A 12,744-nucleotide genomic window follows, 5' to 3' on the forward strand; every position below is an offset into this window, starting at 1 on the left:
AACTTATTTTAGGTCTATAAGCAAACCTTGCAAAAAATACCCGCTCTTCATTCAACTCTCTAATTCTGCCCCTCAACTTTATTGCCTTTCAATTTACTTTCCGCAATCTCTTTTCCTTCTATATAAAAAGTACTAATCAAGATCTGGACGAGCTTGTGGGTTCTTATTCTTCTTTTTGCTCTCTCGCTCTCTCTTATACTAAGAGTTTCTGTCTATCCAATAAAATACTGAACATAATAGTATAAGGCCCACTCTAAAGTTTTAAGTTATTTTGCTTCCTATGAATCCTGCTCACGATACCAAAGATTGGCATATGTCGTCGAACACCCTACAAGCTCATTGTATGCCCGAAAGTTCAGTTTCTCGGTCTCCTCAAATTCAGCATTATCCCCCCATTCCTCCTATGGCTCACCAGTTTAACCAGCAGTTTCATCAAACACCTCAGATGCATTCACCTATGTAAGTAAACGCTCTTTGATTTGTTGCCTGTCAAAACTCAACTTGCTTTTCTTTGCAATATCAGTAAAGATATGTCTCAAATAAGAAAAGAATAATTGCTAATAACTTTTCTTTCAAATCGTACAGTCATCAGCTTCCACCCACAAGCAATTTTTTACCTTCTGGAAAACCAAATACTACTTCTCAATTACCAAGGTATATTTTTATATAAGCACTGTTCAAGCTTTTTTTTTAAAGCATTCGTTAATCTTTGCATTTTATAGTATGATGGCTCAGTCGCAACCTGGAACACCACTTCCAAATCAGACATCTCCTACCTCTAATAAAGAGCCTACAAGCTACTTCCACGGTACACCATACACTGCTCCTGCAATCATCCGTAGTAAAAGAGGTAGAAGTGATCTCTTTTCAAATGAACTTGGCCCGTTCTTCAGCTCCACTAAACCTGCAGACAATCTATATGCTTCGGACAGATCTACGTTGTACGTATCTTTTTTTTTTGACATCTCGTTAACGTTACTTTGTCGCTCATCACTAGTTGTTCTATTTAGGCTGAACGTTCGCATTCAGGCTAAAATGGATCGAGGTTTTTTCTTGGCTGATAATGATTGGACCTGTTATCGCCGAAATTACTTCCAAGTGAGTGGGGCTTTCTCTATTCATGGCCTCAATCAATACTATGTCGAACAAGAACCCCACTGTCTGGTTCAAGTGGATAATATATTTTATCCAGTGCATCATTTTTCGATGAATATTTCAGCACGTGTTTCCAACAGTGACAAGAAAATTGAACTAGTTCAACATACACCCAAAAGAGATAAGGGCCCGCAGACCACACCAATGCCAAAATTAGTCGTTCCGGGTGGAAATTTGAGTATGAGCTCAGTTGGCGCCAGTCAAACCATTGTTACATTCGAGAGAATACAATTCAAGACTGCTACTGCAAATAATGGTAAAAGAAGAGCTGCACAGCAATATTATGTTTGTATAGTCGATCTTTATGCAGAAATTGAAGGCAACCAACGCGTCAAAGTTGCTTCCTGCCAATCTGCTCCTCTTGTTGTCCGTGGTCGAAGTCCTGGCCACTACTCTGATAACCACGTTCGTTACGAAAATAGCTTCACAGCTCCTCCTCCACCTCCTCCACATGACGATCGATTCAATGGTGCTTTTCCTCGAACGCCTATCACGCCTCCAGGCATGATGGGCCCTGCAGACTACAGTTCTCCATATACCTACCAGCCATATCCAGCTTATCCCCATTTCAACACTATGCCAGCCACACCCATACAACATGGTATGATGCCTCCGACCCCCACAAATGGACTTCCACCTACACCAGCAGTTCATCCTCAGCAGCATTCTCATCATCCAGTAGCCCCTCACCCTCAGAGTCACCCATACTTGATGCCCAACATGTCATCCGAAGCCTCCTCTTCGGAAACATCCTCGCCTGATCTCTATAAGAACGGCGCTTTTGCTCACCATCATGGGAATAACGGAATACATAATGATCGAAAACTAGCCTATACATACCAGCAACAGCCACTGCACAATTGGAATCCTAACAACCGCATGAACAACACACCAACAGACAATCATCCCTCACCTGTAGTTTATGAGCAGCAATCCCCCGTACCACATCATGCTCCATCTTATTTCTCTTCGTCCGTGGCAAATCCTCATCCTCAACCTACCTATACCAACGGTAGTAATACAACAACTCCCGCAGCGACATAAGTAAACGAATCTCATTCATAAAAACCTGACAGTACTTACTTGATTTCTTTTTCACCCTGTATCTGTTATTAATATACTCTTCCTTATATCGTCTGTTTATATATCTATATATGACTGAATTTGCAGTTCCATTTTAATGCCCTGATGGTTGCTAATATTCCATGCATTTTCCTTTCCTAATCATATATACAGCCCTTGATTCTTATGCTTATCCTTCGTCTCATGTTATTCACTCGAAGCTTTAGCGTCCCCTCTTTATAGTATTTATATATCTCTTTCATTAATTTAATTCAACTTATTGCTATTTTATATCCTTTTAATTTGTATTCAATAAATGTGTACTTTTTACGTTTTTAAACTAGTGCTTTGGGCTGTCATTTATAGTGCGACTTTTTTTTTTCCTTGTGGAATGGACACATTGTTACATGCAGAAAATGATACTTAGAGTTTCGCGATAGTTACAACAAAGAGGGTCAATGGATCTACTTCAATTGACATATCCACGTTACAAATACAACGTCAATCAGAGGCTTGTGTAATACCATAGTGTACCAGTTTCACGGAGGCAAATGAACATTACATAGCGTTTATTCACGACAAATGTTTTGATCTCGCGTGACTGAACTCATGCCCCGCTTCTCCGTTAGAAAAAAGACAGGTATCTAATGAAACGAGAAGGAGAGGTGCTTCAACAGTTTGAATTTCTTTCTCTCCTTTCTTCGATTATGGCTCTCCGAAGAGAGCATATTCAGCAGATTTTGACATTCAAAGGCGAAAACGACCATGAACAGTTAGTGCACACGACACAGAATGCTGGTCGACTAGAAGAGTATTTTCGAGATTTACTGAATGTAATTATGCAAATCGCACAAAGACAAAGCTCGAATCAAGCAACTCGACTAAAATAGCTTGTGTGTCATTGACAATAGAAATTACGAACGACCAAAACACCAAAAGAGAACGCAGAACAGTATCCAGACGAGGCCTCGTTATTGACTTTAGCTGCAGTAACTTTCAACCAATTCGCGCCTGTGTGTTTAAGAGAATAATGCAGTTAACAGCTTTTTCATTTTTCTTTTGGGAAGACTCATCGATTCATAGCCTGTAATACTTTATTGGGACGGCTTATCATCGATTGCATACTGGAATATAGCAAACTTGATTTAGATCCCTCAACTTACAATCCAAACCTTGACAAGTGAGTACACACACGAACAAGCGAGTTAATTTCAAAACAAATGATTGATCTTACAGCTTTTCACTAGAACAATTGTATGGCCGATTGTTCGTTTACGGCGCTTCACTAGTTTTGAAGAAGCCACTAAAAAGCGAAGTGATTGTCCGACGCTAATAAAGAACATATCAATGGCTATTGAGCAGAAACAGAATGATCTGAACGTAAAGCATACAGTCACCAGTAAAGAAAGTAAGATATGATCCGGCCTCGTGAATAACGTTTGTATTGTATAACTCTTAGGATAGCACGATCAACAGGTTACTTGAGATGTGCGTTGGGCTACTCAGTGAGAAACATGCTTTCGCGTTGATCGAAAAGCTGCTTGGATTAGCGCTAAAGAATTTTGATACAGAAGCAGACGAGATACATTTTGATGTGCCAAGAGCAGTAATTCCCATGCAGTTTATGGAGCACTTTTTAAAGTTATTGAACGGCGTGGACAGCAACATATATCGCGAATGGTTTTATAAGACAGATTATGATTTAAGGATGAAGTATGTAATCAAAGGACGAAGTTCATGGACAATAGCTTTGATCTCTTTTAACTTACGGTCGTAGACTATTTGCATGCCATAATCTCTTCTTTGAAACTGAAATGCTTCAATTTATAGAAGAATTCCTACAGCAGCAGCAGGATAGCTATACATCAATCAAAACACTGTACAAGTATATCAAAGAGCAGAGGTTAATACACTCAATACGCACTTCAACACGTCTAGTCAATCTTTTCATACAAAAAGTTGCAGCATATGCATTATTATTTAACGACTGGAGAATTTTACGGATGATGCAATGTATAGCTCTTTACTTCGTCGAGAAACTACCCGAAGTGTTTCAGCGTATTATAAGCTTCAAATGCGGTGATATGGAAATCCTTCAGCACAATATACAATGCAAAATAGTTGATTTTGTTTATGCTGGACATAATGCAGATATAGCAACCAAACGGCAGATAGCATGGTGCTTGGCCATGTCTTCCCCATGTTTTACGTGGCATAATATTAAAGAACTTGTGCAGTGGTGCGAAACTTCTAGTCCGTGGTCTACAAAGGTATTTCTATCTTTGGAAGTCAAAATCATTTAGATGACGATTGCACCCTACTAATTCCTGCTATTCATCAGTTGGAAAATGTGCTTCGGTATGTCAATTGGTTAATATATCCTAGTATGGATTATAGGGAGGCACAGTCTTTAGCGGAAGTTAGAAGCTGGATACAATCATGTCAAGGTGATAATGCTTTGTATATTTTTAATGTCTGAATTACAGCAGTCTCATTTGAAACAATTAGGTACTGACGGATTGCTGAGGTATCTGCCTCTATTGTGGCGAAAGTTATTCAATAACAATGGTATAGTTGCTGCTTGTTTTGTGCTATGTATCTTACTTACGATGAATTCAAACTCGCTCGATGAAAAAATCGCGTTTGTAAATATACAGAATAGTCCTTGCTTGACATGCGACCCTTGACACCGAGTATTAAACCATTTTTATTTTCCTTAGGTTAAAGAAGTTTTCAATTGTACAGATAATCAACAGGCCACTCAAAGGTAAGAATATTTCTATACATATATGTGTGTATATCCTTTGCTTTGCAATAAGACCAATATACAGCATTTTAGTGATCTAGGAATGCTATATATATTCTTGGACTATTTACATGATATACGGCTAGAACCAGCGAATTACAAGATATCTAATACGACATTTATCGTTACCCATATACCCGCACTGATTGATTTTGTGCATAGAGCACTCGACTATAACAATTTGAAGTCTACAATAAATTAAGCACGGAATAAGCGTTCCAATCATTACAGATTCATTATTTACGCATAAGCTTTCTTCGATCGAAAAAATGGCAGTAAATGTTTTGGAAAGCTGAAGGTTAAGTTTAGCATAGAATCTAATATATACGGCTACGCTTGACTGTTTCCTGCTTGTTCTGTGAAGAAAAATATTGCAAAAACATTTGTAATTTTTCGGGCCCTTCTAAATATTATGAAATAGTTTTTACTTGAGGTCTGTTGAAACTTTTCATCGCACGTTCACGAAAAAAGAAATTCAAATTGCTGTGATAGCTTATACTTTAAGACATTTCGGTAGTGTTCATTTTTAGAATATAGAATGCGAGCTCGCTAAAAGTATGTGCGATTATTAACCTGTTTCTGCTAAAGCGGTGGGTTAAGCTTCCTTCTTTTGCTATTGTTATTGTTATTATGGCTGTATTTACAATGTTATTTTAAAATAATTGTATGGCCATATCTTTCTTTGACGATATTTTTAATGTAAAAATAATGACCGAAGTATGTCAAACTTTAAGGACAGCATCACAATGCTTCGACAGGTAATTTCATAGCTATGATGCTGCTTTCTACTAAGGAGATAGAGTTAACTACTAGCATACTGTCTTTCTTTGCGTTGTTATTGCAGCAAATGTTAAAATGAGATAGGAAGCCTTCCTTTTGAAAATAAAAATCAATTCGGATTTGAAAGTTGAGTCGAAGCTGAACTCTATTATTATGCATCAATTAAGTATGATGTATTGCTTTTCTCATTGATTATTAATAGCGATAACTGATGAAGCTCAAGATTGAGGCAGAGTGTAGCGTGTTAGTATCGACGTTTATATGATCCTTCAAGTGGTAAAAAGTGGGTAGGACAAGTCACATTTACCTGATATATCAGTTATCATCTTTTGATAATCTAAAGCTCTATATACTCACGACCAAGTAGAGCTCATGACACGATTATGAATAAAAGCTGATCAATTATTGAGGGTTGGCATGTAGAGCGAGAATGACTGGTTTGGAAGCTAGAGCTGTCCATATTCCTCAATCGTGTAAGCAGATAGTTATGCATGTACATCCGCAGATTCTAACATTATTCATCAAATTGTAGGTAAACGTTCTGTATCATTGACAGTATTATTAATCGAGTGAGGGCTTTTATATGCTGTTTCACACCACCATCAACGTTTGCGACTCAGATCTGTAATAAGAATGAGGTTGAATAGTTGACGAGAGTATTCGCTTTATTTCGCCATTCGAAATGGATATTATTGGCTAAAGAATAATCTGTTAACGTACTTCGCCTTCCAAATTTGTCCAAGAATACTTTCATAGTACTTTGAGTCAAGCTATAAAAACTACCTTGGACGCCTACATATTATAGCCTTTCCTCATCAATCATTACTTGAATAATCGGAACAAAGAAAGAATATGCCTGCCAGTACCAAAAACATTAAGATTGAAAGCAGCACTGATCTAACTCCCGAGACATTGAAGCATCTCAACGAATACTTAGCGACTCTTGAACCAAAAGATATACTCGAATGGGCTATTAATTGTCTTCCAAACTTGTACCAAACCACTGCTTTCGGCTTGACCGGTTTAGTTACTCTTGACATGATCAACAAAATCAGTCTTGACCGAGCCCAGCCCCATCTTGTTCCTTTGATATTCTTAGACACGCTTTACCATTTCAAGGAAACATTAGACTTAGCACAGCGTTGCGTATCAACCTATAATGTTCCACTCAAAGTCTATAAACCTTTCAATACAGACACTGTCGATGCATTTGAAGCTGAATATGGCCATAAATTGTGGGAGACTGATGAGGATTCTTATGATTATCTTGTCAAGGTTGAACCAGCACGCCGTGCTTATGAAGAGTTAAACGTAAGATCCGTCATTACTGGTCGTCGTCGCAGTCAAAAAGGTGCTCGTGAAGCTATACCCATCTTAGAAGTCGATGATACTGGTTTAATCAAGTTAAATCCTTTGGCCTACTGGGATTTCCAACAAGTCTGGTCATACATTCGTGCCAACGAGGTTCCCTACAATGCCTTGGTTGATCAAGGTTATCGTTCAATTGGCGACTGGCATTCGACCAAGGCTCCTGTAAATGGCGACGATGAACGTTCAGGCCGCTGGGTTGGTAAGCAGAAGACTGAATGCGGCCTACACAAAGACTATTTCAAGATGCGTGCTGCGTTCATGGCTGCCAAGAAAAAGAAAGAGGCTCAACAATTTCAACAAAATATTGTTGCTGCCTAAATTCTCTATGTAAATTCAGTTCTTCTATACGCTTCTTTCCTACTAAAGCATTATACCTCCTTGGCCGACTCCTCCATTACCATAACTTTATTTATTATCATTTTCTTTAATTAGCATGCTTCTTTGACATATTCTTTTTATAATTTACCATTCAATAGTTTTTTCTTATTTTTTTTCTATCGCTGTACATACTATCTTTTCTTTAGGAATAAAGTCACTTAGACGAATTGTATCGATTTAAACGTAGACATTCGGAAAGTATTCTATTGAGAGCGTTGTTTAGGGTTGATGTTTTGCCCTTTGCCGTTCCTTGGAACTCAGAAACTACTTTGTTATTGGCTCAGTAGCCCTGCCCTCCACAAAATAATGCAGCTGTGTATTTCAATTGTTTCGAATTTAAAAAAGCTATTGTACCTTTTTAATCACTCCTTCCGTAGCTACCTACCTAACTTCTTATATTAATTTTCAGTATCAATGGCGGTGTATGCAATGATTCTCAACGTACGTAAATTATTGTGACAAGAAAAAAAATACTCCAACGCTAAGTTAAACTTTACCCCTGGCGTAAATTAGCGATCTATAAAACGAATCTCAACACACGAATGCACACGAACATTTACATCGTCCACCACGAAATGTAGAAACTTTATTTTGAAACATTTATACAAAAAGATACAAATGCTGATAACATCTATGATTCAAAATTAGACAAAACTTCAAAGAAAAAGTGGTCCGACGAGCTGTCAGCACCAGTTGCAGCAGATATGATCGGTACACCTGATCCGATATCCAATCTTAGACCCGTAAAATACTATATACCACCAAATGAGACACAAGAAGTAAGACTACAATGAAGCTATAGAATCTTACTTATTGGAATGTTAAAGCGATTGTTGACGTTAGGATAAACAATGGAGAGAATCGTGCCAAAAATTGGATGCTTACAATGAAGAATTTTGGCATAATAACAATACTCTGTTTGCACAAGCTAAAGCTGATTATGAAGACCAATGTAAGCTTATAAAAAAGGATAATATTTGTTCAGATACAGATATTGTATACTTATGTCTCATTTCTAAAATAAGTGAGAGCAAATGGGGAGGAGATTACAGCAGAGGCTATGTCAATCTTTTACAAGAACTTTTTAAACGAAGCTTATGATAGACACATGGAATACAACCGAACCTGGTGGAGAATGAACTTTCAGCAGTTGTACCCCGGATTTAAAGCAGCGTTCCGTTCTTTGAGAAAGAGAACAACGTGCTCAACCAATTTGAACGCAAGCCAAGGCTTTTGGGAAAAGAGCTTTGAATCATAAACTTATCTCGGTACATGTGTCAGCATTTATTTATTGATATGGTAGACTGAGCAGTAACACAATAAAATTCTTACAACTAATGTAGTGGTACATCATCCATTTGCTGGGAACAGTTAAATTTCTCTTTTTGATTTATAAGCTAGCACCTGCTGCTCGTTGTAAAAGCTTGTTTACTTTGCTAGATTCCATATACTCTTTTACCAAACCACTAATCTGCTTGAATTTCTCATGTTTAGCGTCTTCACATAATTGGAAGAGTGCTGATTCTGAAGTGGTAATGATAGCGCCGGCTGCTTTCATACGCTAGTTTTAAATTAATGCTCAATTGTGTATTCAATAGATTCACCCAAGTCTTTTGTTAACAAAATAAGGACTTACTGCAATGGCAATGTCAATTTCAGGATAATTTTGGGACGAAACACCGTCGGCAATAACATGAACATCGTAATCATTTTCAAGAAGTTCAAGTGCAGTTTGAAGTACACACACATGAGACTACAGTTATCGATGAGTAATCTGTTATAAACAGCAATGCAAGTGTTCGTTAGCGCACTCACCTCAATACCGAGTAATAGGACAGATTTGGTTTTCTGTTTCTTTAAAACCTCAACAACCTCAGGCAAATACATACTGAACTTAGTCTTTTCAAGACGCACGGCTGCATCCGAAATATCCAATTCAGATACAGTAGGGCCAAATGCTGTTTTCATGTGTCTGTGAGTTACATAGTGCAAATATCACAGAAAGTCTTCTCAAATTTTACCTTTGGGGTATTGTTCAGTGACAACCACTGGCATATTCAAGATCGCGCTTGCCTTAATCTTTTGAAAGATCAGATTGAGTTCATAAGATGTTTGGCATTCAAATCTATTATGCGCAGCATTGCCTTTTCTTTACCATTTTACCAGCAACTGAGATGACTGAAGGGTACTGCCATATGAGGCCTTTAAAACGTTCCTGGATATCGCAGACAAACAAAGCTGTTGTTTGAGGAGCTAATTTTGCAAACTTTCTGATAGACATAGTGTTGAATGTTATGAAAAACGTGGTAAAAGGAACCAAATGAACCAAATGAACCAAATGAACGCTGACATTGCTTATTTGGTGGGAAATTATCGCTTTTAACTTTCTGCTTGTTTATTTGCTTGAAGCAACACGAAAACTCGACCTTTCAAAACCTTAAAAAATTATACCTTTAGTGCCGGTGCTCCTATTTTCAGCACACAAAGGACTTACAAATTGTTTTGATTCTAACCTAATTCGTCTATAGTTAATTTGTCTTGTTCGACACTCACTTCAATAGTGCTTGTTTCAATCGATGTCTACGGTCTATTGATGATGAGCGTTTGCACCTCGTTTAGAGATCGAAGGCTTTCTCCTATAATTTACAAGCCCAGAAAAAAAGTTATTTCTTTTCTCCTTATCTTCAGTTATTTAAATAGAAAAAACTGCTACCTTAAGTCGTATAATTTCATTCCTTTCGCATTTTCCTTCCTTACAGATTGATACTTTCCCCCCTTCTATCTATACGAGTCTATTATCCAGTACTACGTTCTTTCTAATCATTCACAACACTACATTGAAAACGCACTTAAACAATCCCAACTTACACTGTAATTCACGTAGAAAAATATGACAACACAATCACTCACGAATAGCAATAATATGAACGTCAACGAGGAGTATCTTTTAAGCTTACGCGCAGTACGTGAAAGATGCTTCAAAGTGCAAGAGGCAGCTGTCAGGAACAAGCTCCAGCACTTTGACATTGATACTTCCAAATTACAAGACATTGTTCAATTCGTTATATCTATTATAAAAAGGGATTTCGACGATCCTTCTAAAATCCCTACACATGGACGTTGGAGACATTTTGATGCAGATGGCTATCCTCGTGTTCAAACATTGATCAACTCCTGGGCAAGCCTCGGAATCGACAAAACTGAACAGACCAGACGAGTTCTGGACTTAATGGTAGTGGCTGTCATACTCGATCTGAATCCTTCTCACAATTATTCGTATCAGGAAGCATCTTCCGGTCGATTGTATAAGAAGAAAGAAGGCATAGCTATTGCTATCCTAGAGATGTATATGAAAGGCCTATTTTCTGCAAATCCTGATCAGCCGCATCGAGTTGACTGTACGTGAGCATTTTACAAAATTGGTGATATTTGTTATACAAAGACTCCTTTTTAATTTTTACCTACCAATGCAACTTTTTTTTTTTTTTTATAGCGAACGCGATCATGGCATTGCAAATAACTGATCTATTAGCCGGCTTTAAAGGAACCTCTGAAACGTTGAACGATTTAGAGGAAAGATTTAAGCTTTTGAAACACCTTGGCCATAAGCTACAACATTGCTCTGATTATTTCAGGAACAACGAAGATCAAGCTTTCCGTCCTGGAAATATGTTAGGTAACATTGAAGGGAATGAAAACTTTTTTACAGATTCAACGTCAAAAGGGGAGCTTGGGAGAAGAAAATATTAAGGGTTAATAATTTTTTATTTTTTATTTTTTTTTTTTTTTGGTGCAAATGCCTACGTTTATGTTCATATAGACTATATATTAAACCATCCTACAACAATCACAACAAAAAAAGGCCCCCTAATACTTCTAGAAACAATTTGGCCGATCATTTTAGAAATAGGTGAGCTTTGGTCCGTCCCCCAAACTGATCCAGAATCCAATAGTGATGGTGCAACCTTGACACTGGGTGATGTTTGGTCCTGTCCTATTATCTCATGCGCTGACCAAATGGTGCCATTCCATAAATTCTCTCAATGGATGTTGTATTCTTTGATTGAGCCTATGGAGAAGATGTTGGGTGCAATGATCGAAGGAACCGAACAATTGACACCCCTTCCTGATTATGCTAATGGTATGCATATCGTTTTCAGGCACACTATGGCAACCTCCCTTCTTTAAAACGACTAATTCTTTCAATTTTTTATTCTATTGCGTTAGGCGGATTGCTTATTGATACAGGATTCATAACCCTTAAAGCATCTGATTTTGATAGGGGAATAAAGAATCATAAGGAAAACTCACTTTTGCAAGGGCAGCCTAAGATGGAAATAACGCCTATGTTTGATATATCTGATCCTGTTATTACCGAATGGCGCGCTCTAACAATTGCTTATTTGGATCTGGTAGCTGAACGTGTTCGCTCCGTGATGAATCTGAATCGACGGTCGTTAACGTTATCTCAATTGATGGAGGGAGGCACTACCAGTGTAAGTTGGGAAAGAGAATATCGTAATTGATCAAGCATCTTCATATTAATACGTATACTGTTTACACTTAGGCTGGTAAGGAGTTAGCTGAGATTTCCAGACCGAATACACAGGAGCCACCTATTATAATAAAGGTACCATCGCAATTAATAATATCGTCTGCTACGTAATGATGTTAACACATGAGTATATTCTCAATGATAGTGTGACGGAGTCCTTATACAATAGAAATTGAACCATTCAGGATATGGTGCAAGATATGGTGCGTTAACTTTTCTTACGACAATGATTCGATTATTGTACGTTCCGATATTTAAACCTGCTATGCCTCTCAATACCGTCATCATATATATACTACGCTTGACGATCGTATTTAATAAATTATTGACAGTGTTCCGCAATGCCATTACAGTGAGACATTAGCTATTCAAAGTTGTATTTAAGATAGTTAAAGTTTACAATGTCGCTGTTAAGACAACAATCATCATTGTTATTCCTCAGTATCAGACGCATCACCTGAACATATTACTAAAAAGAATTTTTAGCACTGGTTATTGCTTCCAGTTATCTGTTTTCCAGGAATCTCTGATTGAAAATTTCGGTCAGTGCATAGTCAACCGTCTATCATTTTTGTATTTTTGCCAAATTGCTGTTGTATGATGGCTACACAAAGGGGTGGGAACACACAAAGAAACT

At 37.7% G+C, this 12,744-nt stretch overlaps 7 protein-coding genes across 7 annotated transcripts; 6 read left to right on the forward strand and 1 right to left on the reverse strand.

The window, feature by feature from the left end:
• The first annotated feature begins 524 nt into the window (after positions 1-524).
• Positions 525-2,589, forward strand: BDF20DRAFT_310852 (uncharacterized protein). Its single transcript, XM_053075180.1, has 3 exons — positions 525-654; positions 723-941; positions 1,011-2,589. Exons 2-3 carry the CDS (start codon positions 724-726, stop codon positions 2,197-2,199), a joined length of 1,407 nt encoding a protein of 468 aa, XP_052939555.1. The 5' UTR covers positions 525-654; position 723; the 3' UTR covers positions 2,200-2,589.
• Positions 2,590-2,924: 335 nt separating this feature from the next.
• On the forward strand, positions 2,925-4,520 carry BDF20DRAFT_910713 (uncharacterized protein; the record flags this gene model as incomplete). Its single annotated transcript, XM_053083734.1, has 6 exons — positions 2,925-3,050; positions 3,129-3,206; positions 3,285-3,397; positions 3,465-3,597; positions 3,677-3,930; positions 3,995-4,520. 6 exons carry the CDS (start codon positions 2,925-2,927, stop codon positions 4,518-4,520), a joined length of 1,230 nt encoding a protein of 409 aa, XP_052939556.1.
• A 1,955-nt stretch (positions 4,521-6,475) lies between these two features.
• Positions 6,476-7,681, forward strand: BDF20DRAFT_854381 (phosphoadenosine phosphosulfate reductase). The gene has a single exon (XM_053080181.1). It carries the CDS (start codon positions 6,656-6,658, stop codon positions 7,490-7,492), a length of 837 nt encoding a protein of 278 aa, XP_052939557.1. The 5' UTR covers positions 6,476-6,655; the 3' UTR covers positions 7,493-7,681.
• A 176-nt stretch (positions 7,682-7,857) lies between these two features.
• On the forward strand, positions 7,858-8,443 carry BDF20DRAFT_310804 (uncharacterized protein). Its single transcript, XM_053075179.1, has 3 exons — positions 7,858-7,993; positions 8,066-8,129; positions 8,201-8,443. The coding sequence occupies exons 1-3, from the start codon at positions 7,967-7,969 to the stop codon at positions 8,344-8,346; spliced, it is 237 nt and encodes a 78-aa protein (XP_052939558.1). The 5' UTR covers positions 7,858-7,966; the 3' UTR covers positions 8,347-8,443.
• A 134-nt stretch (positions 8,444-8,577) lies between these two features.
• On the forward strand, positions 8,578-9,069 carry BDF20DRAFT_854401 (uncharacterized protein). Its single transcript, XM_053080182.1, has 2 exons — positions 8,578-8,968; positions 9,047-9,069. The coding sequence occupies exon 1, from the start codon at positions 8,613-8,615 to the stop codon at positions 8,808-8,810; it is 198 nt and encodes a 65-aa protein (XP_052939559.1). The 5' UTR covers positions 8,578-8,612; the 3' UTR covers positions 8,811-8,968; positions 9,047-9,069.
• BDF20DRAFT_904908 (Isochorismatase-like protein) lies at positions 8,943-9,710 on the reverse strand (the record flags this gene model as incomplete). Its single annotated transcript, XM_053083095.1, has 5 exons — positions 8,943-9,113; positions 9,189-9,305; positions 9,368-9,510; positions 9,574-9,631; positions 9,708-9,710. The coding sequence occupies 5 exons, from the start codon at positions 9,708-9,710 to the stop codon at positions 8,943-8,945; spliced, it is 492 nt and encodes a 163-aa protein (XP_052939560.1).
• A 271-nt stretch (positions 9,711-9,981) lies between these two features.
• On the forward strand, positions 9,982-12,507 carry BDF20DRAFT_310633 (uncharacterized protein). The gene is made up of 6 exons (XM_053075178.1): positions 9,982-10,950; positions 11,046-11,228; positions 11,373-11,693; positions 11,780-12,048; positions 12,120-12,182; positions 12,253-12,507. Exons 1-6 carry the CDS (start codon positions 10,443-10,445, stop codon positions 12,274-12,276), a joined length of 1,368 nt encoding a protein of 455 aa, XP_052939561.1. The 5' UTR covers positions 9,982-10,442; the 3' UTR covers positions 12,277-12,507.
• The last annotated feature ends 237 nt before the right edge of the window (positions 12,508-12,744 follow it).

The sequence above is a fragment of the Mycotypha africana genome, assembly GCF_025528875.1.
Source record: "Mycotypha africana strain NRRL 2978 chromosome Unknown BDF20scaffold_2, whole genome shotgun sequence".
In the NCBI taxonomy this organism is placed as follows: domain Eukaryota; kingdom Fungi; phylum Mucoromycota; class Mucoromycetes; order Mucorales; family Mycotyphaceae; genus Mycotypha; species Mycotypha africana.

Bases quoted from the DNA above. Each gene is read 5' to 3' on its own strand.
- BDF20DRAFT_310804 (XM_053075179.1), top strand. From the start codon at position 7,967: ATGGCGGTGTATGCAATGATTCTCAAC. The intron at 7,994-8,065 runs GTACGTAAATTA...GGCGTAAATTAG, and splicing joins TGTATGCAATGATTCTCAAC to CGATCTATAAAACGAATCTC. The intron at 8,130-8,200 runs GTAGAAACTTTA...ATTCAAAATTAG, and splicing joins TACATCGTCCACCACGAAAT to ACAAAACTTCAAAGAAAAAG.
- BDF20DRAFT_310852 (XM_053075180.1), top strand. From the start codon at position 724: ATGATGGCTCAGTCGCAACCTGGAACACCACTTCCAAATCAGACATCT. The intron at 942-1,010 runs GTACGTATCTTT...TGTTCTATTTAG, and splicing joins GCTTCGGACAGATCTACGTT to GCTGAACGTTCGCATTCAGG.
- BDF20DRAFT_854401 (XM_053080182.1), top strand. From the start codon at position 8,613: ATGTCAATCTTTTACAAGAACTTTTTAAACGAAGCTTATGATAGACAC.
- BDF20DRAFT_310633 (XM_053075178.1), top strand. From the start codon at position 10,443: ATGACAACACAATCACTCACGAATAGCAATAATATGAACGTCAACGAG. The intron at 11,229-11,372 runs GTAACATTGAAG...ATGTTCATATAG, and splicing joins CCGTCCTGGAAATATGTTAG to ACTATATATTAAACCATCCT. The intron at 12,183-12,252 runs GTACCATCGCAA...TCTCAATGATAG, and splicing joins AGCCACCTATTATAATAAAG to TGTGACGGAGTCCTTATACA.
- BDF20DRAFT_854381 (XM_053080181.1), top strand. From the start codon at position 6,656: ATGCCTGCCAGTACCAAAAACATTAAGATTGAAAGCAGCACTGATCTA.